Source organism: Salvelinus namaycush, chromosome 3 (assembly GCF_016432855.1).
Source record: "Salvelinus namaycush isolate Seneca chromosome 3, SaNama_1.0, whole genome shotgun sequence".
NCBI classification, from domain to species: Eukaryota; Metazoa; Chordata; class Actinopteri; order Salmoniformes; family Salmonidae; genus Salvelinus; species Salvelinus namaycush.
The window spans coordinates 98175779-98200354 of NC_052309.1; the positions used below are offsets into that span (position 1 = coordinate 98175779).

Genomic DNA, 24576 nt, shown 5'->3' on the forward strand with positions numbered 1-24576 from the left:
TGCACCAACACAAACAAACTACAGACAGGCATGTGCTTTATCTACCTCATACATAGTAATTGAATAGGATCTCTGATCTACCCTCTCTAACGCTGTATTTGTGTATTTATGCCCCCCTCCCTCAGGAAGCAGTGAAGAAGGAGATAAAGACTAAGGTGCATGTGGAAGGGACCGTTTCCCCCCCACTTCTGAGGGGAATGGACCCAGAGCCTCGTACAACGTCAGGTGAATGTAGGAGAGCTCAACATGCAGGCTAAAGATGGAACGGATGATGACACTGTTATGAAGGCCGTGGATGCTTCTCTTCTCAGGCAGAACTGCCCCCCCCCCCCCCCCCCATCATCATATGAAGAGAACTAGAAACAGACTGAGCCAGAGGCTCCGACAACCACAACGCCCTCAACAAAATCCCCTTCCTTCCACCAAAAGCCTCTTAGCAAATAAACAGTTGAGGCTCAGTCAGTCCTCTGAGCCTTGTTCTCCCCCCCCCCCCCCATCAGTGCAATGCAGCAGGAAGAACAGACAAAACTGACCTGACTTTGTTTGCTTTAAGACTTGTCGAGCGCATTCCAAGTGTTTGGTTAATGTCCTCCTTTCCTGAGGGGATTCTGTTTCACCCCAAAAATACACTTTTATTTTGAAGCCCTGATTGAACCACAGCCCCTGTGTCTGCAATCAATCAAATAGGAATAATGAGCTCTTTGGATCAGGCTGACTAAAACACCAAGGCCCTTGGGCGTAACACTGCTCATTAGCACCTTTGCTACATTGTGCGATTATTACAGGAGTTGCCTTTTGGAAATGTATTTATTGTCAGGTCTACTCATGAAGTGTGTATGCTTCAACAGGAGATGGTCAAGACTGGAAGAGGTATATTAGGAATTTAAGGAACCAAGTTTTGGTGATTGACTCATTCACCGTCCATACATCCCATCTGTATAATTGAAATGAGCCCCTGCTTGGTTGCTATAGGAACAGTCAGTGTTCTAGTTAGAACCATGGAACAGGAGAGGTCTGACAGCATTACAGTTCATTCATATGAAGGAAGTTCAGTTAAACACCATCAGTAGAAGTATTGGATAAGGTAACATTGCCACAAGCCATGGTTTGAATTAACAGTATGGGACTTCAAGGTTTGTCCAGTTTCTTCACCAATCAATGGGTCTTATCGTAGTGCCTATTTCATACTGATTACAAAAATATAATCTCCCTGTTCACTCCAGGAATCACATGATTATGAAGAGGTCAATACATTTTGTCCTGACAAGCCTAGTGACTGCGTTTGCATTGTTTTTGTTTTGTGAAACATGTGCACCTTTTTATTTGTTTAATAGGAGCCAGTAGGGATGTGTCACTGTCCCAAACGGCACGCAGATCATTTCTCTGGTACTGTGCAGGGATCTTACATTAACTCAACCCCTAGTTGTCATTGGACTGTACCAAGACAGACATGCCTGTTCTTTGTTTTGTTTACTATGTCAAACCAGTTCTACACTCATACTGAGTTTTATTTTCTGCACGGGTTATTCACTAACTACTGCATGTGACACAGCCCAGGTAAAGATTACGGACATTGCCAAAGCAACCCGGCTATCATGCACCACTCAACGGACTGTCTCCGGTGTGCAGCAAGGTTGGACTGTGTCACGATCAATGATGTATATAAACAATTATTCAGCTGGATCAGTGAGGTGAGCTTCATGGTCTTTCTGTTCCTGTAGTTCAAACTGTTCTTCCAGACTCAATGGGTTCTACACAGATGAAACGATGGATAGCTCTTGGTTTAGTGTCAAGGTTTCCCCTATGAACAAGTGGATAGAAACCCTTTGTCCTCACCTCCAGTGTTCTAGACAAGGTTAACCTCTTTACTACCAGCAGCCTGTGTTCTTTCAGTTAAACTTGAAATGTATTTTAAGGAAATCCTGTTTTATTCTACAGTATATACATTTGCTTAATCTTGCACATTTGAGAAGGCTAACTTAATGTTGAACTGTACTGATGTATATAAATGTTTAATTTTGTCTGTACATGGGGAATGATGTAATCAAGTCCTAGGTATGAGGTTATTTTGTCATTTAAGTCAGCGTTTAAAGAGTAACATATCACGGTAAAAAGTGACAACGGTTAAATTAAAGGTGCTACAAGATTGAATTGTAATTTCAGAAAATGTCATAACAGTGGAATGATATGTAAGAGACTACCCTACTAGCGGTTTGATTGCTGTTCTCCTGCCAGAGCAGCATCAGTTGCCAAAATGGGAAAGCTGTTCTGACTACCGTCTAGTGGAAATCGCTAAAATTCTACACTTCGCTCAATTTCAGTGTGAAATATATTCGTGTACCAAAAGCAACTTTCGGCTCACCAGCTTTAAAAAGGCTGTTTACTTATATAATTCAGTGCTTGTTTTTGAAGTGTAATAACCAGGAAGTTACATTTCCCCTAGATAAGTCAGAACAACTTTCCCATTTTGACAAGCTGCCACTCCGGCAGGAGATATCAATGAGAATATCACAACACTGGCAGGTAAGTAATACTATTCCACTATTAGCGCCGGACATTTCCTAAAAATACTATTGCGAAGCACCTTAAGACAAACAGGAAAATCAATTCTGTCCGTAAATTTTACAAATTGTAATATTTTTACTTCATATTGATGATCATGCTTAGTGTATTTGAATGAAATGTTTAATATGGAAATAAATGCACATTTACTTCTATAGCTTGTCTGATTGTAGCCATTGTGTTACTCAACCATCAATCCCATCTTGGTAGAACAAAATGTTAAATAGGTTCTTTACATAACATTTAGTATGTTTGTACAGGTGTACTAATGCATCACTCCAGGCCCATACAAAGAACACCCAAGGTTGCAGAGCTGTTTTGGAATTTATTTCAGTTGTCTGTCCTTGTATCCTCAACAGTCAAGGCCACAGCAAACTCAGACATTACGCTGCACTTAAAGGTAGCTGACATGACTACAAAATGCAATCGCCAAACATCCAGGAAATTGTCATTGTAGTGCAATGTATGCACTCCAGCCTCAGTATCTGCATGGAATACTGAAGTAATCCACCAGGGATGTCATAACTAGAGCCTGGAGCTTCTGCAGATCATGTGATCTGAGCAGAAAGAACTCCTGGTCCTATTAATAACATTCTGGATGTAACAATACATAACACAGCAAATAGATGCTATTCATTTGTATTATTTACTACCATCTGAGGAAAAAAATCTGGTTGCAAATTGACTGATTAAATAATCCTTGTCATGGAAGCCCAGAGCTATGACTAGAGTTGATATTTTTAGTTCTGAAGAAAAAGCTATTGCAAACATCATGCAGGCCAAACCAAGATGACAGTAAACCAAAAAATAAATGCTAAAGCATACATAGACCTTGATGAGAAGGTAGTGTGTCAACTAGGCAAATGAGAAAGCCAAAACAAAATCATACAAAGCAAGACTACACGGAGGTCCAAGGGAGTGGCGTAGGCAGTCAGTGTCTTGGTATGGGACACAGGCTTGGTTCCATTTCTCACCCTAGCTACTTCTCCTAGCACCTGCCACTAAGTTTCACAGACCGTGGACTGGATAAACTGACAGAAGCACTAATACTTCCAGTGCTGGGTCAAAGGTGGCCAACATGTTTCAGCCTAACACTAAGTGATTTAAATATCCAACCAATTCATGGTCTTTACATTTAGACCAACATTACCATGTTGGTGCTGGGTTGTAGCAAAAATGTGCAACCAGGGTTGGAAATGGAATCAGGCACACACAGGGCTGTGGGTAGAGATGTAGGAACGGGGCGGGTTAGTAGGGACCCTACAGACCCACAGAGTTCCCGTTCTCCTGTGACAAAGGTATCCTGGCTGGGAGTGGGCTACGGGGGGTGGTGTCAGTACGGACTGGTCTGGCAGGGAGTGGGCTATGCGGGGTGGCGTCAGTAAGGACTGGCCTGGCAGGGAGTGGGCTACGGGGGGTGGATCCAGTAAGGACTGGCCTGGCAGGGAGTGGGCTACGGGGGGTGGATCCAGTAAGGACTGGCCTGGCAGGGAGTGGGCTACAGGAGGTGGATCCAGTAAGGACTGGCCTGGCAGGGAGTGGGCTACGGGGGGTGGATCCAGTAAGGACTGGCCTGGCAGGGAGTGGGCTACGGGGGGTGGATCCAGTAAGGACTGGCCTGGCAGGGAGTGGGCTACGGGGGGTGGATCCAGTAAGGGCCGGGGTGGCACGTAGAGCCTCTGTGGAGTTCCCTCTCACACTGATGTGCTCCCATCCTCCCTGAAAGACAGTGTTCCTCACATTAACGTAACATCTCTTGCATTACATCTGTTCCATTACCATCTTAACGGAGGTATTTCAGATACTGTACAATGTCTGGCCCATAGGCCTCTGATAAAAAGTGATTTATTTGGGACACGGCCAATGTCTTTGGAGCGAACACCAAGTTGGTAATGACTCACCCCGATGCCGTAGTCCCAGGACTGGCCCTTGGGCTGCATAGGTCCCACCCCCAGCCTGTGACAGACAGCTCCAGGGACAGACAGCTCACTGGGGCAGCCTGGGACCCAGTCTGCTATCACCCATACCTGGTATTGAAGTAGAAAATAAGTTAACTTACCACTAAAAGTAGCACAAAAAAAGCATTGTACTGACCTGATCTAGAGGTCCTACTGAGACTTTGGTCACGTTGTTGGAGATGAGCTCCCAGGCTGAGCCCTGGGGGTAGCTGGGAGTCAGGCCCTGTCTGTACCACAGGTTACCTACACACACAGCAGGGGAGAACAGTGGCCAGGAGAGAGTTAACTAAATATTCCATTAGTTAGGAAACATTGATCCTGCTTGTCGATTCATCCATCTAGGGATTACGGTTGAAAGTACAGATGGAAATATACATTTTCCTTATCCAGGCACATTTACATTGATGTTGATTAATGTGCACTGTCCCTGTCAATTAAATACATTCCTTCATTGACTTACCAGAGAGCAGCTCTCCTGCAAAGCAAGCATTGAAAGAGCTGACCCACAGGTTGTGGCTACTCACTGTTTTCGTCCACGGCGTAGACCGAGGTTCTCCCTACAGACAGCTGTCTGAGGCTCTGTTTGGGTGGGGAAGGGATGTGGTACCAACACTCTCCTGCAGGACAATGACAAACAACTAAAACTAGTTGACTAACTTACAAGCCCTTAACCAACAATGCAGCAATAAAATAATGAAGCAATATACAGGGTTACCGGTACCGAGTCAATGTGTGGGGGTACAGGTTAGTCGAGGTAATATGTACATGTAGGGAGGGGTAAAGTGACTATGCATAAATAATAAACAGCGAGTAGCAGCAGTGCAAACAAAACAAGGGGGGGGGGCATTTGGTTAACTGTGCAGAAGTCTTATGGGGGGTAGAAGCTGTTAAGAAGCCTTTTGGACCTAGTGCTCCAGTACCGCTTGCCGTGCGGTAGCAGAGAGAACAGTTTATGACTAGGGTGGCTGGAGTCTTTGGCAATTTTTAGGGCCTTCCTCTGACACCGCCTGGAATAGAGTATAATGAGTGGTATGTCCAGTACTAGCCTTACAGTGATCTTTGTCTAGGAAACAGGCCATCATGTGCTTTAAAAAAGAAATGTATTTGTAGTTGTGTATTTCAGTCATAGAGCACTGTAGGCCATCCATATCTATCCAGCATCTCAGAAGATCCTCCCCAGCATTTGGGTCTCACCTGCAGGGTTGCTGGCAGACACTGAGCCCCTGTAGAACACAGCTCTGTCCCTGGCGATGGCCCACACCTGGTGACCTCCCCCGATGGAGATGGACTTGAAGGGCTGGTCAGTACCCACGTGGAGCCACGAGGAACCCTGGGATGGTATGGTCAGAGATAGCATGAACAATCAACAGGACAGCACCACAGAATGTAATAGAACATAAACATATTTACAGTACTAGCAACAAAACATTGTCAAAAGTATGTGGACACGCATTTAAATTAGTGGGTTCAGCTATTTAAGCCACACCGGTTGCTGACCTGTGTATACAATTGAGTACACAGCCATGCAATCTCCATAGACAAAGACAGTAGAATGGCCCTTACTGAAGAGCTCAGTGGCTTTCAACGTGGCACTGTTATAGGATGCCACCTTTCCAACAAGTCGGTTCATAAGATTTCTGCCCTGCTAGAGCTGCCCTGGTCAACTGTAAGTGCTGTTATTGTGAAGTGGAAACGTCTAGGAGCAACAACGGCTTAGCCGCGAAGAGGTAGGCCACACAAGCTCACAGAACGGGACTGCTGAGTGCTGAAGCACGTAAAAATCATCTGTCCTCGGTTGCAACACTACCGAGATCCAAACTGCCTCTGGAAGCAACATCAGCACAAGAACTGTTCGTCTGGAGCGTCATGAAATGGGTTTCCATGGCCAAACAGTCACACACACAAGCCTAAGATAGCCATGCGCAATGCCAAGCATCAGCTGGAATGGGGTAAAGTTCGCCGCCATTAGACTCTGGAGCAGTGGAAACCCGTTCTCTGGAGTGACTAATCATGCTTCACCATCTGGAAATCCGATGGACGAATCTGGGTTTGGCAGATGCCAGGAAAACACTGCCTGCCCAAAGGCATAGTGCTAACTGTAAAGTTTGGTGGAGGAGGAATAATGGTCTGGGGTGGTTTTTCATGGGTCGGGCTAGGTCCCTTTGTTCCAGTGATGGGAAATCTTAACGCTACAGCATAAAATTACATTCTAGACGATTCTGTGCTTCCAACTTTGTGGAAGGCCTTTTCCTGTTTCAGCATGACAATGCCCCATGCACAAAGCAAGGTCCATACAGAAATGGTTTGTCAAGATTGGTGTGGAAGAACTTGAATGGCCTGCACAGAGCCCTGATCTCAACTCCATCGAACACCTTTGGGATGAATTGAAACTCAGACTGCGGGCCAGGCCTGACACCCGACCTCAGTAATGCTCTTGTGGCTGAATGGAAGCAAGTCCCTGCAGCAATGTTCCAACATCTAGTGGAAAGCCTTCCCAGAAGAAGAGGGTGCTGAACTCTGTTATATAGAAGAATAACAGTGATGTTTGTTCAAGCAAAGAGGATGTTATTCTGTGATGTAGTAATGAGTGTCTTTGGTTAAAGTCCCAGGTTGGGTGTGTTCCTCACCGCAGGGTTTTGGGGGGTGACCCCCAGGCGACACAGGACGTCCCCCTTGTCACTGAGGCCCCAGACTGGGACCTGCTCCATACTGCTCTGAGCCAGGGACGGCAACACTGTGATGTCACTTAGGGGGATGGGTGGGACTTCCTGCCATGGGGCAGTCAGGGTGATTTTACATTTCCTGTGTGGAAACAACAAACATCATCATCATCATCATCATCATCATCCTCTTCCTAATGAAATGTTTGAGTGAGTGAGACTATACCTGACCCAGCGCCGACGTCTGACAAAGTCCTTCAGGCTCTTGTTCCCATGAAACGTCCTACATGACAGACACAGAACACAGTCAATCAACACACTTTACTTTTTCTAAGATAAGTGTTCGCCATTATATAGGGTTGATCAGATATGAATGTATATATGTATTTTACACAGGGAAGTCTGCTGCATACTGCCACCCCTCTTTGTCTGTCCCTCCTGAGAAAGCGAAGTCGACGGCCCACTCTGTCACCTGGCAAAGCAGAGGCATGTTTCATGTTGAGATGGAGGGGGAGAGTACAACATTAACAAGTCAACATACAGTTACATTAAATACAACATTGGACTGTGTGTTAGTTGTAATAAGAGGTTTGAGGGTGTAGGGGTTCAGGGACTAGGACTACCTACCCAGCTCCACTGAGGCGAGGGTGGGTGGGTGGTGGACTTGGTGCACTCTGTAAAGCCATTGTCATCACTCCACGGGAACCGGTCTGTGGGGAGAAGCCTGCAAGGGTGGCAAAGTGTATATTACACACACTGACCTGTAGAGGAGCAGTCGGAAGTGTCTAGGACATTATTACAACCCGGCCAACAGTCACGTGAGACAGATCGTAGTACTTGTCTGTGTATCCGGTCATGGGGTTCCATCGCTGGTTCTCAAAGATGTACACAGTCCTTCCATCTGTCTGTGTGGGCAGGATGCCCCTGTCTCCTACAAACAGAGGAAAGGCACAACTCTGCTATAATAAGTCTGATGTTGTAAGTTATTCATCAGTAATAAGGCCATTGACTATCTAGTTCTCTAATACATTACTTGAATTGTTACTTTATACCTGGAGTTGTGTATTAAAATATAACTTAGCTATAACACTTTGTAATTTGACTGTTTTGGCTGTAGAAACAGGTTGAAGGCTAGGTTGAAGATGACAAAGGTTAAAACAGGAGGATTCTAATATCCCATAACTGTTTATTTTCTAACAGTTTCCACATGGAATCAAAACTTGTCATAATCTTTGTTACCGTCAACCTACTGTAGGTTGAAGGTAAAGAAGCTTAAAGTGTAAAGGTGAAAGAAGCTTACAGGGTGGACTAGCAAAGGCAGGGGTGAACTACTTGAGTCCTCAAGAACCGTACTCAGTGTTTGCTGGATTGCATCTTTAATTAAGGTCAATCAATGACTTCAGCTACATGGAAGAAATGATTGAAAACCATCACAGGCATGTTCATTAAGGGATTTTTTTTTTTTTTGCAAAGTAAATTGAAAATAAGTGTTTCTTATTGGACAAGTCTGGGTAGTCCGTTTTCGTCCGTTTGGTACCTAATGAACACAACCCAAGACTGTGGTGGCCTGGAAGACTGAGTTGTGGGGTCATTTATTACCCTGAGGGGGCTCTTCCCCAGCAGCGCTGCCCGAACCAGAGTAGACCCAGGCGGTGCCGTCATACCCGATCCCCCACACCACACCCAGACTGTTAGACTCTACACAGCGCAGGTGGCCCGGGACCTGCAGCCAAAACCTGTACCAGGACCAGACAGTACAGCTAGCAGTTAGCGCCCAGACAGCGTTAGCATCACAGGAGGCTGACGAGCGGTTCATAATATCTGGAGTGGTGTCAGACACATGGAAACCATGTGCTTGATAACATTCCACTTATTACGTTCCAGCCATTAGTATGAGGCCGTCATCCTCAATGAAGGTGCCACCAGCCACCTGTGGTTAGCATCCAGCAAAAGAGACAGAGACACTTGCACCAATTGTTAGCAATAAGACAGAAGTTAGAGCTTAGCACTATGCTTAAGATTACCAGAGATAAGATCATTGTTTTAGCAGATTAGTAGTAGCTACGATCGACGTCAGGAGAGTTATGTTAGCCAAACAACAGTGGACATCCAAAGTGTTAGCTATATGAGTGCAAGAACAGAGGTACATGGTTGTTTGGCCTTAAAGCAGTGAAGAAACATGCTACAGTGTGTAAGTGGCTGCTCTGCACTGGGCGCTAGAGGGGAGCATGGTAGAAAGATCACTTGACAAATCATTGTTGAAAAGAGCAAGGATGAAAAAAGGAGAGAGAACTGAGTGTGTCGGTAGAGGTGAAGCTCAATGTGTGGCGTGTCGGTAGAGGTGAAGCTCAATGTGTGGCGTGTCGGTAGAGGTGAAGCTCAATGTGTGGCGTGTCGGTAGAGGTGAAGCTCAATGTGTGGCGTGTCGGTAGAGGTGAAGCTCAATGTGTGGCGTGTCGGTAGAGGTGAAGCTCAATGTGTGGCGTGTCGGTAGAGGTGAAGCTCAATGTGTGGCGTGTCGGTAGAGGTAAAGCTCAATGTGTGGCATGTCGGTAGAGGTAAAGCTCAATGTGTGGCGTGTCGGTAGAGGTAAAGCTCAATGTGTGGCGTGTCGGTAGAGGTAAAGCTCAATGTGTGGCGTGTCGGTAGAGGTAAAGCTCAATGTGTGGCGTGTCGGTAGAGGTAAAGCTCAGTGTGTGTTATGTCGGTAGAGGTAAAGCTCAATGTGTGGTATGTCGGTAGAGGTAAAGCTCAATGTGTGGTGTGTCGGTAGAGGTAAAGCTCAGTGTGTGTTATGTCGGTAGAGGTAAAGCTCAGTGTGTGGTATGTCGGTAGAGGTAAAGCTCAGTGTGTGGTATGTCGGTAGAGGTAAAGCTCAGTGTGTGGTATGTCGGTAGAGGTAAAGCTCAGTGTGTGGTATGTCGGTAGAGGTAAAGCTCAGTGTGTGGTATGTCGGTAGAGGTAAAGCTCAGTGTGTGGTATGTCGGTAGAGGTAAAGCTCAATGTGTGGTGTGTCGGTAGAGGTAAAGCTCAGTGTGTGGTATGTCGGTTGAGGTAAAGCTCAATGTGTGGTGTGTCGGTAGAGGTAAAGCTCAGTGTGTGTTATGTCGGTTGAGGTAAAGCTCAGTGTGTGTTATGTCGGTAGAGGTAAAGCTCAATGTGTGTTATGTCGGTAGAGGTAAAGCTCAGTGTGTGGTATGTCGGTAGAGGTAAAGCTCAGTGTGTGGTATGTCGGTAGAGGTAAAGCTCAGTGTGTGGTATGTCGGTAGAGGTAAAGCTCAATGTGTGGTGTGTCGGTAGAGGTAAAGCTCAGTGTGTGGTATGTCGGTTGAGGTAAAGCTCAATGTGTGGTGTGTCGGTAGAGGTAAAGCTCAGTGTGTGTTATGTCGGTTGAGGTAAAGCTCAGTGTGTGTTATGTCGGTAGAGGTAAAGCTCAATGTGTGTTATGTCGGTAGAGGTAAAGCTCAGTGTGTGGTATGTCGGTAGAGGTAAAGCTCAGTGTGTGGTATGTCGGTAGAGGTAAAGCTCAATGTGTGTTATGTCGGTAAAGGTAAAGCTCACATCATGTCACAGGGCAAGGTGTGTGCCGGGGCCTCCAGACAGGGAGAGGGCTCGTGGACCATCACGTCCCCCTTGGAGGTGACTGACCACAGGGCCTGTCGGGAGGGGGTTCCCCTGATCCCTCTGGCCTCGCAGCAGCACCCAGCCAACAGGGACAGCTGCACAGGAAAGACAATGACACCCCTTCAGAGATATGGCCAATGGTACAGTCCAGATGGATAATAGTAATATTACTGGACTACATTTACTAAGTGGTTTTAGGTAAAGGCTTTACATTGCATGTGGACAACAGTGAAACTTTCTAGAGTATCTGGTATCCTCTCTTATGATAAGTACTGTGGCTGTGCCCCACATGGCACCCTATTCCCTATGTAGTGCCCCACATGGCACCCTATTCCCTATGTAGTGCCCCACATGGCACCCTATTCCCTATGCAGTGCCCCACATGGCACCCTATTCCCTATGTAGTGCCCCACATGGCACCCTATTCCCTATGCAGTGCCCCACATGGCACCCTATTCCCTATGTAGTGCCCCACATGGCACCCTATTCCCTATGTAGTGCCCCACATGGCACCCTATTCCCTATGTAGTGCCCCACATGGCACCCTATTCCCTATGTAGTGCACTACTTCTGACCAGGGCCCATAGAGTGCCATTTGGGACTCAGCCCTAATCTCTTATCTCTGGCAAGGCTACTTCAATTGGGAAGTTAACGTGAAGGCTGTTGTAAAATGTTTTGAATTTGGATTTAAAAAAAATCTAGGTAAAAAAATAAAATAAATTCCATTAGAATATCTATCCATTCTCTATTCAAAACATTATATGTGCTGTTTCTATCTGAATGGAGGCCTTTCCAGACCTACCCAGTCAGCCATGTCCTTCTCAGTCTGTGCAGCCAGGATCAGCGGCCATCTTTGTTTTGTGCTATCTGACGTGTACACCGCAAAGGCATGATGGGAGTTTTCCTTGAGCACAGGAACCAGCACCGTCACATCACTTATAAACACATGGAGGTACTGAGAAAGATAGAGAAACAGAGGGAGAGGGAGAAAGTGGATAAATTCTGACCACTGACAACCAATCTAGAAATGAAAATGATTGAACAATTCAAAGCAGTACAGTAGCATAGCAGTATATTCTGAGTAGTAGGTATCTACTCTTTAGATACTGTAGGTGAGAAAGACATTGGCTCCACAACATGGCTTTCACCTCTCCAGTCATTTCTATTCAGTGACTACTTCAATGGAGAGGAAGGATGGATGGATGTTTAAGGAATTTGAGTGTCATTGAGTCTCCCTCACCTTCTTCTCATCATACTGGGTGAAGTAGATGAAGAAGATGGCATCCCTCTTGTCATTGACGTTGGTGGACTGCTCCAGGGCCACGCCCACATCCACCCAGCGATAGGGCTTCCAGTCCCTCCACCAGCGCATGCTGCCCTTCCTCACCCACACAGACTGACCCGTACAGTGTTCATTAGACAACTCCATTTAAAAAGTCACTGTCCCTACTTCTAGCACCACCTCAGCAAAATCATGACTCCTAAAAAAAAATAATCAGTGATGTTAAACTATTAACAGTCTGTCACAAGACTAAACGTGAGAACGTGAAGTCTTACCGCACTTCTCTCCACTGGCTCCTTACTGGTGGTGGTCTCGGCCTTCCTAGCCGTCGAGGCTTCTGGTTCAACAGGGGCGATGGACAGGGCAGTGGAGCATGGGTCTGGTGCACACAGGTAACAGACAGGATAAACAAGTGATATAAGAGTTTGAAAGAGATATCAGGACAAGGATTTTTCCTTAACCATGTGACTTCACCAGGAAAAACGAATAGAAGTAGCCTATTTAACTAGTTAAGTAAAGTTAGGTAGAGCTCAGACACACCGGTAACATTGTAACGTTTACCTGCCTCTGAACAGTGTCGGCAGTCAATCTCTAAGTGTTCACACAGACAATACCTAGCAAGATGACGAATTCACTCTCGATAATCCCATACCGCCAGTGCCAGCCCATAGCCAAATGTTTAGCTAGCTAGCGTTAGCATATTCGCTAGCTAGCACAACAGAGGCTAAGATTGCGCTGACGGATGGTGTCTCACCTCGAGCTCCTACAAAACATTGCAGGTTTTACTTTTTTGGGACATTTATCCTGCTGAATAGCCCCCACTAGTCAGCTAGCGGCTCATCCGTGGACGTTTTTTTGTTGGTGGCTCCCCCACATGAGGGTTCGTGCTCTCTGATTGGCTCAAAGTCAAGATTTTGACCACTGACGAGCATTGTGATTCTACAAGTAGAATTGGTAGGTTCGTCGCTAGCGGGTCGGCACGCAGCAGGTACCGCTTTTGTTCTAGCAAGAGAAGGAACGGCCTCCCACTGTGATAAGTACCTATCGGCAGTCTATCAGCAGTGAGATTCTTGGTGCGTTTCATACTTTAGGTAGTGGTCTGAAAATTCTGATAGGCTGGTGACTGTTCCTCCATACCTGCAGGCCTGAGCCAGGTCATCTGAGCTGTATGGTCCACGTCACAGCCTCCGCCAGAGATCCAGGCCCATACAGGCCCGTCCTCCTCCCCCAAACCCAGAGACTCCAGACCCAGGGGGTAGGTGGCCACTGAGGTGGGGGGTCCCACGTCCCCTGCCCTGCCTAGAGAAGATGCCTCTCCCTGGGGGCTCTGGGCTGCCTCCAGGTCCACATTGCACATCGGGGCTGGGGTGGCCTCGCTGTCCTTCCCCTGGGGTGGCTTTTTGGGGGAGGGTGTGGGGGTCCTCAGGGGCTCACGGTCAGCCACCAGGCTGGAGATGAAGCTGTCACTGGTGGGGATGAAGGCTTTGGGGTTGTCCTGTGGCCTTGGGGGGGTGGTGGTGAGGAGGAGCTCTGTGTCCCCTGAGTCCTCGCAGGTCAGAACAGAGCCATGGGAAGCATTGGTCACCTGTCCCCCGAACTCACAGCCAGCACTGAATAACAGAGACGGAAGGGGGGGGGGGCACTCATATGAGTATAAATGCACCACTCACAAAGACACACATACATTATGTTTGTGACAGCCAAAGAGTTCAGTAAATCATTTGATAACATGACAGAACTATCAGAATTAAACTGCATCTCCGTCTTGTGTACAGTAATTGTTAAGAACATATACACCAGTGTTCCCCAACTGGCGGCCAGCGGGTGGTTCTGAGCAATAAATAAAATGCCTGTGGCTAAATCTAATTACTAGACGTGTCACATGGACACCTAATCACCACCCAAACATTCTGGTCCACCCAATATGGACCATCTAGCTGGTCTAGCCAGCACCGCTGTATATTTCTTTGAAATGCATGTCCGTTTCTGAAACTGAAGGAGCGTCCAGGCATTTACAAGATGATATGGCCATTTACATGGATATTTATTTTGAGATGTCAGCATACAAAATACATGAAATCTAATACAATGCAAAAAAACTGGAAAGTGAGCATTCTCTGTATGTAACTGACCTGGGTTGGACCATCTCTTTGCTGTGACCCCATTGGGCAGAAACAGGTATCCAGCCCCTCCCACTGGGCTCCGATGGGGTGACACCCTTCCTGAAGTACAGCCCACGGTCCTCTCCAACTCCCCACACCTTTAAATAAAGCATATATAAAAGGCTTCTTCATAAACAAAGTGTTATCCTAAACATCCCACCCCCACCGTGGCTGGACTACTTCTTCATAAACAAAGTGTTATCCTAAACATCCCACCCCCACCGTGGCTGGACTACTTCTTCATAAACAAAGTGTTATCCTAAACATCCCACCCCCACCGTGGCTGGACTACTTCTTCATAAACAAAGTGTTATCCTAAACATCCCACCCCCACCGTGGCTGGACTACTTCTTCATAAACAGTGTTATCCTAAACATCCCACCCCCACCGTGGCTGGACTACTTCTTCATAAACAAAGTGTTATCCTAAACATCCCACCCCCACCGTGGCTGGACTACTTATAAGTCTATTTGTTGGCACAAAACGACCTCAATCCTTACATTCATTTGTATGGGTTACGTTTAGATGAGTCCCCTGACACCATGTTCATGAGTCTCCCCTTTCTACAGTGGGGTCAGTAGTTTGTAGCAGACAAAAGTTGTCACATCAGCGTTGAGTCCCGTGACACTTGTAAGAACACCATCGTGTTGGTGAGTCTCCCCTTTCTATAGAGTGGTCATATTAGTTTATAGGCCAAACCGTTTGGATGCTGCAGACGTTTTCGCGAGAAGACAGATTTTCAGGATGTCTCCTGGTCTGAGAGCTGTAGCTCTACCACTTTCCACCGCATATGCGGAAGGACGACAGGCGGAATGAGACGCAGCCCATGCAGATATTTCTTGCATAAACTGATGGATTTTGATGAGGACTTAATTTATTGTGTTACTTAGATTGATGCACCAACACATCAATAGACTCTAGGGGGTTGAGCGTCAAGTTGGATATATGCCAGAGAACAGTTGAACACAATACAGTAAAAATACAATATGGCCACAGTAAAAATACATGATATAGTAAAAATACACTGCTCAAAAAAATAAAGGGAACACTTAAACAACACAATGTAACTCCAAGTCAATCACACTTCTGTGAAATCAAACTGTCCACTTAGGAAGCAACACTGATTGAAAATACATTTCACATGCTGTTGTGCAAATGGAATAGACAAAAGGTGGAAATTATAGGCAATTAGCAAGACACCCCCAATAAAGGAGTGATTCTGCAGGTGGTGACCACAGACCACTTCTCAGTTCCTATGCTTCCTGGCTGATGTTTTGGTCACTTTTGAATGCTGGCGGTGCTCTCACTCTAGTGGTAGCATGAGACGAAGTCTACAACCCACACAAGTGGCTCAGGTAGTGCAGCTCATCCAGGATGGCACATCAATGCGAGCTGTGGCAAGAAGGTTTGCTGTGTCTGTCAGCGTAGTGTCCAGAGCATGGAGGCGCTACCAGGAGACAGGCCAGTACATCAGGAGACGTGGAGGAGGCCGTAGGAGGGCAACAACCCAGCAGCAGGACCGCTACCTCCGCCTTTGAGCAGGAGGAGCACTGCCAGAGCCCTGCAAAATGACCTCCAGCAGGCCACAAATGTGCATTTGTCAGCATATGGTCTCACAAGGGCTCTGAGGATCTCATCTCGGTACCTAATGGCAGTCAAGCTACCTCTGGCGAGTACATGGAGGGCTGTGCGGCCCCACAAAGAAATGCCACCCCACACCATGACTGACCCACCGCCAAACCGGTCATGCTGGAGGATGTTGCAGGCAGCAGAACGTTCTCCACGGCGTCTCCAGACTCTGTCACGTGTGCTCAGTGTGAACCTGCTTTCATCTGTGAAGAGCACAGGGCGCCAGTGGCGAATTTGCCAATCTTGGTGTTCTCTGGCAAATGCCAAACGTCCTGCACGGTGTTGGGCTGTAAGCACAATCCCCACCTGTGGACGTCGGGCCCTCATACCACCCTCATGGAGTCTGTTTCTGACCGTTTGAGCAGACATGCACATTTGTGGCCTGCTGGAGGTCATTTTGCAGGGCTCTGGCAGGGCTCCTCCTGCTCAAAGGCGGAGGTAGCGGTCCTGCTGCTGGGTTGTTGCCCTCCTACGGCCTCCTCCACGTCTCCTGATGTACTGGCCTGTCTCCTGGTAGCGCCTCCATGCTCTGGACACTACGCTGACAGACACAGCAAACCTTCTTGCCACAGCTCGCATTGATGTGCCATCCTGGATGAGCTGCACTACCTGAGCCACTTGTGTGGGTTGTAGACTCCGTCTCATGCTACCACTAGAGTGAGAGCACCGCCAGCATTCAAAAGTGACCAAAACATCAGCCAGGAAGCATAGGAACTGAGAAGTGGTCTGTGGTCACCACCTGCAGAATCACTCCTTTATTGGCGGTGTCTTGCTAATTGCCTATAATTTCCACCTTTTGTCTATTCCATTTGCACAACAGCATGTGAAATTTATTGTCAATCAGTGTTGCTTCCTAAGTGGACAGTTTGATTTCACAGAAGTGTGATTGACTTGGAGTTACATTGTGTTGTTTAAGTGTTCCCTTTATTTTTTTGAGCAGTGTACAATATGGCCACAGTAAAAATACATTATGATATAGTAAAAATACAATATAGATACAGTAAAAACCAATATAGACTGACCCAAAGGCCTGCGTCAAGTACTACTTTAAAAGGCCATTTAACCCTAGTGCCATCTAATACAAGTGGCATCCATAACTCTGGGACAGGACTGAAATATGGGCTATGATGTATTGCCCTACTCAAATTAGCTTGTGTCCAATATGGCACTCAGAATATAGGCCAAGGATATATAAGGCTGGGCTGGGGCCGCTGGTTAGTGTAGCGGAGAAAGGCTCCTGTTTCAGAGAGGAGGGGGAAGAGAGAGACAGGAGAGGGAGGTAGGAGAGGGGAGACAGGTGAATCATGAGGGGGGGGGGACAAACGAGAGACAGGAGAAATTAGGCTTTAGCAGTATACCGTATATACTCCGGGATGGTTTTTCAATACAGTTATTTTTCAATAACTATTTGAAGTTTTTTTTTCTCAGTACATTTGAATATTTGTAGCTATTTTTAAGTAAATACCTGCAGTCAACTTCTGCAATATGTTAGGAGCTAAAGAAGATTGCATTCTTCATTATGAAGCTTCCTGGTAGTCCCCAGTCATGTGTTGTTTGTTTACAAGCACAACAACCAGAGACTTGTGAGTTATTCACTGCTGTGTAGCACAAACCAGGTGATCTAGTTACAGCATGTATGGAATTCACAACTAACAGTTTACCAGCTAGATATCTTAGAACTATTAAGTTAACCATCTAAATTGTGCTAAATCAGTGGTCATCAACCTTTGAGTCAAGATCACCTTATTTTTTTAAACATGACTTAACGTAAGCCTTTGCAACATTAACCAATTAAAAACAGTTCTGTAGCAACGAGGTTTGTGCAGTAAGCTATAGGCTTATCACCGCTTATTGGCTATGCTTGAATTGTCCTGCCAATGTTGTTATTGGGGCGGCAGGTAGCCTAGTGGTTAGCCTAATAATAGATCATTTGTTGTATTACTTGTGAGACAGCTGAGTGAGCATAATAATTAGCTTGATTTTTTTACTGGACTGATGGCCTGCATTTGACAGTCAGTCAGGTGAGAGGCAGCGGTGAGGCTGCCTCCCTCTCCCTCTCTCTGCTGAGAAAAGGACAGTCTTCCAGCTGATAGCGAAACTTAAGTCATATTGCATTATTTCTGCTTCATGCACCAAATTTGTTACTCCTGACCAGAGAAAATGAAATATTTATTGATATTAAAAGAGACAAGCCACTAATAATGACAATGCAAGCTTATGGAAACCCTTTGCTATACTCATTCATTGCAGCTGCAGTGCTGGTTGTAGCGTGAGTGGAAGTAGGGAGAATGCACATTTTATGGCTTATAGAAAAGTGTTGAACAACTTAAACTTACTAAAAAAACAGCAGTTCTTTGTAGTTCTTTGCTATATTCATTGACTCTCTCGCTAGTCATGGTTTTAAAATCTCACAGCAGCAACTTTACTGTGCGTTCGAGGCTTCTTTTTAACCGTCTATGGCGCGAGGAAACTGTGCACACACGGTCATCTGTGCTATCTGATTGGCCAGAGGTGGGCCAACAGGTGCACTTTATTTGCCCTCTGGGCCTGCCAGGTAGGTGGAGTTCTACCTTCAGACACATGAAATGGTTCAAAATGGGAACACTGCCTTCCCGGCACTAGAGCTGCTGAATCAGGCACATCTAATAAAAGAAATAGGCAAGCAAGGCTTTATCGTTGGCTTTTTTACAGAGATGTTTGGTGATTGACTAGGAATGCTTTGGAGGTCGACCAGTCGAACGTGATCAACCGGTTGGTGACCACTGTGCTAAATGCTCTGCAGTTGTACATTTGGTTTGCTAATTTATAAGATAGTTAGCTATCTAGCTAAGTGGTTAGCTTCTTCCAAAAATCCAGTTTATCTTGGTAACAGGAGAGAATCCCCTCCTGGATCATCAGCCTTGCCGTCTAATATTTGTTTTGAGCGTACAGCAAACTGTGTAGCATTTTTTTGTTACTTGTATATCTTTGAGCTGGGAAGTCTGTCCTGCAAATACTTTAGGTCAGAGACTATAAAAATGTTCGCAATGCAATGCATTCTCTATGGAATTGTACATTTACTTATTAGCATTGCTAACCATTGGATTACAAAGGTATGACAAGCTGGATACCACCCACGCCTAGGAGAGGAGGAGGGGGTGGAGACGGGAGAAAGGGTAGAAAGGAGAAGAGAGAATGGAGACTGGAGGGCAGAGGGGCGAGTTTGCTGTACTAGCAACTCCTCTCAAACTCAGCAGAGGGAAACAGAGCCAGCAGCCCCTTCAACCTCCACCCTGACTTAAACTCCAGCCCTGTACAGAAATACATCACCAGGGAAATGTGAATCTGTCAAGGCTGGGAATGCCAGGACCTGGGCTAGGGAAGAAGGGGGAGGAGGTGAAGGGGCAGACGAGGACTTGAATGGTATGTGTGCAGGATCTAATTATGCTTAATCATCAAACCGACATGAGAGAATGGTACTGTAATCAGAACTCGGTTGTCACAGAGGATGAGAGCCCCCCGCCAAACACATCTCTAAGGTTCTAACCAGCACTCTCCATTGAGAGAGGAGAACCAGCAAGTCTTGTAATGATCAGTATCTTGTCCTATTTTCTAAATGTCAATATACCAGAAAAAAAATTGTCCTGATGTGTGTTGTGCAATGATGTATATAAACCCTGGAATGCTGATGCTATGTATTGGCCATTGAGAGACTTTGAAGCCACCGGTCGGCCATATTGGTACTCCCCAGTAGGAAGAGCGCTTCATGGGAATTAATGAAATTCTACAGTATTTCAATTAAAGGTTAAGGACAAAATTACATGCATTTAATGATTTTGTTTTAGTGGGGACAGTAACATCAGTAATCTCAAAATAATTGACTTTAAGGGAATTTTTTAAAATATATTTTTATGTTTAGCTTGCATAATATCATTTTAAAGTATGAATTAATGTGTCTTTAATAGAATAACGTGGCAAAAACAAATGTACACATTAATAAATGCATTTCTATACCTTCCAAAATAGTTTTTACAATGTGGGGGAGTGGCTTCAACACAGCACTCCTATTAGTCATCTAGTGTATGTAAATCCCCTGTTGTCTCACCTGGTCATTGAGTCCCACATCCACCATCATCATCTCCCCTCCAATGCTGATCCATCCTGAGCCACAGGGGTTATGGGAGTTCACCCCCCGCCGAAACCACACCTGGACACACACACACACACACTTTATAGATCTGCTCTGTAGGAGAGGCTACTGTACTGCTCTACAGACTACAACAGGGCCCAGAGTCCTTCCTGGTTAGGAGACAAGTTCAGGAAGGGGTGGATGTTGTCTCACTTTGTAGTCCTTAGTGACGGCCCACACCACGCTGACCCCCACAGCAACATGGATGGTTCCGCCCTCCTTTACTGGGGGAGAATCCACCACCACCCAGGAGGAACCTGATAGGGTAGTAGAGAAACTATTTGTACTGTCATTGTGTAAAATCAATAAAAGGACAAGAAAGTTGACCTAACAGGGTTCTTTTAGAGGAAACCTGCCGTATAGGACAAAAGCGTAAAATATGCCAAAAGAGCACAAATTTTACCTAGCTTCACATCCAACTCTGGTACATCATACAAGTCATGGTCTACATGATCCCTTACACATAGCCAAATACATCATCAGTATACTAGAAGATGGTTGTGTGGACCTAATATCACTCCATACCTGTAGGGCTGTCCAGGCAGATGCCCGTGCGGACCAGTAGCTGTCCGTCCCAGAGTACAGCCCAGAGCAAGTCCCCTGGTCCGGCAGAGATCTGGGCCACCTCCTTGGGGGCCTCCACCTCGTCCCAACACTGGCCCTCAGGGACCAGTGGCAGGATGCCACTCCTGAACCACACCTGAGAGAGGAGGCAACACTGCCATGGTTAGTCTCAACTGTTCTTGACTCAGCTTTCCCTGGGCCTTAGTCGTTATCACACTATCGTGAGTGTGTCCACATTACCACTCAAGACTTGTGTTATCTCAACTCTTGAGGGTTACAAGAGTTAAGACATTCTGGTTGAAATGCAAATGAAGTTCAGTTACTGTGTGCGCAGATTTTTACTATAATTTGATAATTAAAAGATGACTGAAACAACATTTAGTCAAGGTAGGAACACAAAGCATTCGCATATAAGCACTTCATATGACAAACTTAGAAAACCGCTGCTTTCAAAGTCTCACATTCACTGATGTAAGTGACGTTGACCTCAGTCCATTATATTTATAGTGGTGTAAATGGAAGATATGTTCACATATTATCCCTATAGAGGATGGTATGCTGAGAGATTCCTTGAATAGTAGATCAAGACTGGATGTAAAAGATGAAGAACAGTCTAAGACCAAGTTAAGCAATGCATTGACAATGGCTGGAGTAATGATGCTCTCTAGTGGCCAAATGTTTGAACTGCACAATGGTCTAGTGTGCTGTATTTGACACCTCACCAAGTTGCCAACACTTTGAGATTATGTTATGTTTTTAGGTTATCATCGTTAAGATATGCAGGTCTGAGTGTGCGAGTTCGTACAAAACATGAAGGTGAGCAACATTACATTTGAAAGGTATTGTCAATGTGTGTGAAGAATTGGTTTGTATGCAGGTGAATTAAGGCACAGGAAACATCATAGCAGAAGAACCTGTGGTGGATCAGCCACACTGACCTGTCCTTGTTGGGACACACCCCACAGGAAGTGATATCGCCCGGGTTGGTCGCTCATCTCCCAGCCTCCACAGCTAATGTCACTGAGGGGGAGAGGGGGCTGCTTGGGGTGGTCCAAGGGGATCTGAGGGGGTACAGTCAGGAGAGGAACTGTTAAAACGAGAGTATATTCACTGGAGGTATTGTAATACCTACAGGAGTGCATGTAGCCTTCAGTGGGCATCTCCTAGCCTGGTCCTAGAACGGTTTGTGCTGTCCTCCCAAATTCTATGGTCATTGTCACGTGTGTGTTGGCAAGACAAATAGACCAGGCTCGGAAAAAGATCTCACACAGAAACTAATGGTGGACGACATTTGCTCACAATTAGGTGAAGAGGACCAAATCAAGTCATGTTGTGGGCCAACATACTGTACCTTGGTCCAAGAGCCTCTGGCTTTGTATATCCTGTCTCTAATCCATCGCCTGCGACAAACACATGAGTTCCACTTCTTCTCTCTGGAGAAGTTAGCAGGAAAGTCCACTGCATACTCCCAGCCCTAAACACACAGATGCACGCACACACAATTAAGCTGACAAGTCAAAGAGTTCAGAGGTCAGCAGTTGGCCCGTCTCAATCAACAGCAGTGTGTTTTAATGAATCCAAGGCTTTAGAGTGCACTACTTTTGAGTAGGAGCTATAGGGCTCTGATCAAAAGTAGTGCACTAGGGAATAGGGTATCGTTTGAGATGCACTCCATAGTGTTATTGAGCACCTCAAAGCCTGCTACCCCAGACTTGTTGTGCAATAGTTCGCGTTCCAACTTCCAGTCTCTCACCCCAGTTTCAGTGGGGTCTCCTCCAGCGCAGACCTGGTCAACGTACCAGTCCCCCTCCCACTCCCAGCTGTTTGAGGGCAACAGGAAGCTGTGCAGTGGCTGGGCGGTCACCCCTGTGAGGTCACTCCAGGCCCAACGGTCAGTGGGCAGCAGCACGTCAGTGAAGCCGTCCACTGGGTTCCACCTCTGAAACCACACAAACAGTTTTGTAAAGTACAATTGAGCACGCAGACACTAAGCAAGCACGTGCATATGCAGGCACGCACACACACATTTTTAAATAAGTAAATGTTAGCAGAGGTGACATGGAATTATCACAATACCTGGTTCTCATAGGTCTCCTCTCGATAGCGAATTGGCACCTCCCCAGGGTCGATATTGAGGTAAACATGGTGGTCACAGCCAATTCCCCAGCTGCACCTCTGTCCAGCGGTAACGCGCTTTAGCTCCAGGAGGGTGTCCTCGTCACGCTCCCAGCGCCCTCCGGTGGTGGATAGGCTGTACACCTTCCCGTATACGTCCACTGCCCATAGGAGCGAGCTGGACATGATGGGGCCTGATGATAAACACGGGCAGTTTATAATCCTCTCACCACACTGGCCCGGCCATTACCGTAACACAACAATGCTCTGTGCTGAGCGTTGTCTAGACTCTTAATGGACTGATTAGATTAGCCACAGTTAGAATAATGAGCCAGATGTTTCACCGGTTGTATAAATCTGAAGCATTGATGTTAGCGTTTCCACTCACCACCAAATGTGGTGACGTGAGGAAGCCAAGGCAGTGGGAGAAGATGGAGGGAAACGGATTTTGGCCAGCGTTCTGCTAACTCTCATTGATTAAACATTTGATCGGAATACAGTTCTGTTCACAAAACTAAAAATCTGTTAAGAACAGAGTGAACTAAGTTTTGTAGAGTTACTGCACACTTGCACTTCACATAGTAGGCGTTCCCTAACGGAAAGATGCAAATACATGCTAGAAAACGCAAATAGGATCTCGCTAGTTCGTGCTTGGCTCTGCCCACTATGATTAATTTGCTCCCATTGGAAACGACAGTCTAGTCTATCTTGAGTTAGTTATACAAATCTTTGGCTTAGCGGTCAGCAGATTTGTTTTCTACACAGTCAGCTTTTTCTTTCCAGTATGCTACCTACTAGCCCAAGAATGTGCTCTTAAGGAGTGTAGGCGAGCCTACCGTTACTCCTTAAGGTCCAAGTACCTTGTTATTATCAGGAGGTAGACTGGCTCTGGCAGCCATGTGAATCGATTCTCAATTGTGATACGGTTCTAGAAACAAAGCCATTTACTTTAATATCAAAAATACATTTTAGAAATGCGAAATATACACTTACTGTACACTTGTTTTAAACGGCTTTATCACAGTTGAAGCCTCTAGTATTGTTCAGTTATAACACGTTTCTCGCGGCCTTCTTCCGTTGGGCCTACACACAGGTGTTTGGAGCATCTACACAGCTAATTACCACAGGTGGTCGCCTTCATCTCCGGTAAACACGTGCTGCAACGTGGAGATACGGCCGTGTGGGAACACTAACACTATAAATACTGGAATGGGAAAATTGGATGTGTCATCGGTCCCAATTATATGCTGTCAACAGTGTGGGCAGGCTGCTTAAACAGTTTAGAGTAGCCTGGTTATGTAGATTTCATAGCCAATGCACCGAGGAATAACGGAGTAAGGAGCTGCTTGCACCTGAATAACGAAAACCGATCAACGGTTGTCAATGGTACTGATAAGACGCGTCATGATATCAGACACCCAGGTGCGTTAAAACCGGACACCTGCCATGCATGTTGATGCACGCCAGCCTGGAAAGAAATTCAATATTAATAGGAAAATTGAAATAGGAATATTTCGGGCAACTGACTGTGGTTTGAGGTGATGACAAACAGCAAAACATGACAACTTCAATGCATCTAGTCCTGTCCTGCAAAGTGTCACTGACTTGATAGACTCCACTTTCGTCCTGTCCCCGAACATATCATCCAATATTCCGTTACAACAGCAATATAGAGGTTCAAATGCCCCACTTACCCTCTTTCCCCGTTCTTGTAGGTTTAGCTGCATTTAGTGGGACAAATCATCCACCCGATTATTCTATTCTATCCGCTTTTTATTCCCATTCTGAAGGTATGTCTCGTTCCAAATCCACAACAGGAAATGGAGGAACTGTTACTCGGATTGGCTAACAT

At 46.0% G+C, this 24576-nt stretch overlaps 2 protein-coding genes across 2 annotated transcripts in view; one reads left to right on the forward strand and one right to left on the reverse strand.

Annotated features, from left to right (window-relative positions):
- The window catches only part of lmtk2 (lemur tyrosine kinase 2), a 31876-nt gene extending 29157 nt beyond the window's left edge, over positions 1-2719 (forward strand). Inside the window, exon 14 of the mRNA XM_038988751.1 lies at positions 126-2719. Within this exon, the coding sequence (XP_038844679.1) occupies positions 126-154 (29 nt within the window). The 3' untranslated portion in view covers positions 155-2719. The remainder of the gene's footprint in view (positions 1-125) is intronic.
- Positions 2687-24528, reverse strand: LOC120043853 (tectonin beta-propeller repeat-containing protein 1-like). Its single transcript, XM_038988456.1, has 25 exons — positions 24419-24528; positions 22686-22918; positions 22363-22548; positions 21961-22083; positions 21548-21670; positions 20571-20745; positions 20199-20302; positions 19962-20063; positions 14219-14346; positions 13224-13696; positions 12362-12465; positions 12045-12200; positions 11607-11759; positions 10742-10899; positions 8780-8916; positions 8018-8111; positions 7808-7904; positions 7573-7652; positions 7407-7463; positions 7148-7322; positions 5715-5850; positions 5045-5137; positions 4657-4763; positions 4464-4589; positions 2687-4281 (listed from the first exon to the last, which is right to left on the reverse strand). The coding sequence occupies exons 2-25, from the start codon at positions 22908-22910 to the stop codon at positions 3823-3825; spliced, it is 3771 nt and encodes a 1256-aa protein (XP_038844384.1). The 5' UTR covers positions 22911-22918; positions 24419-24528; the 3' UTR covers positions 2687-3822.
- Between the last annotated feature and the right edge of the window lie 48 nt (positions 24529-24576).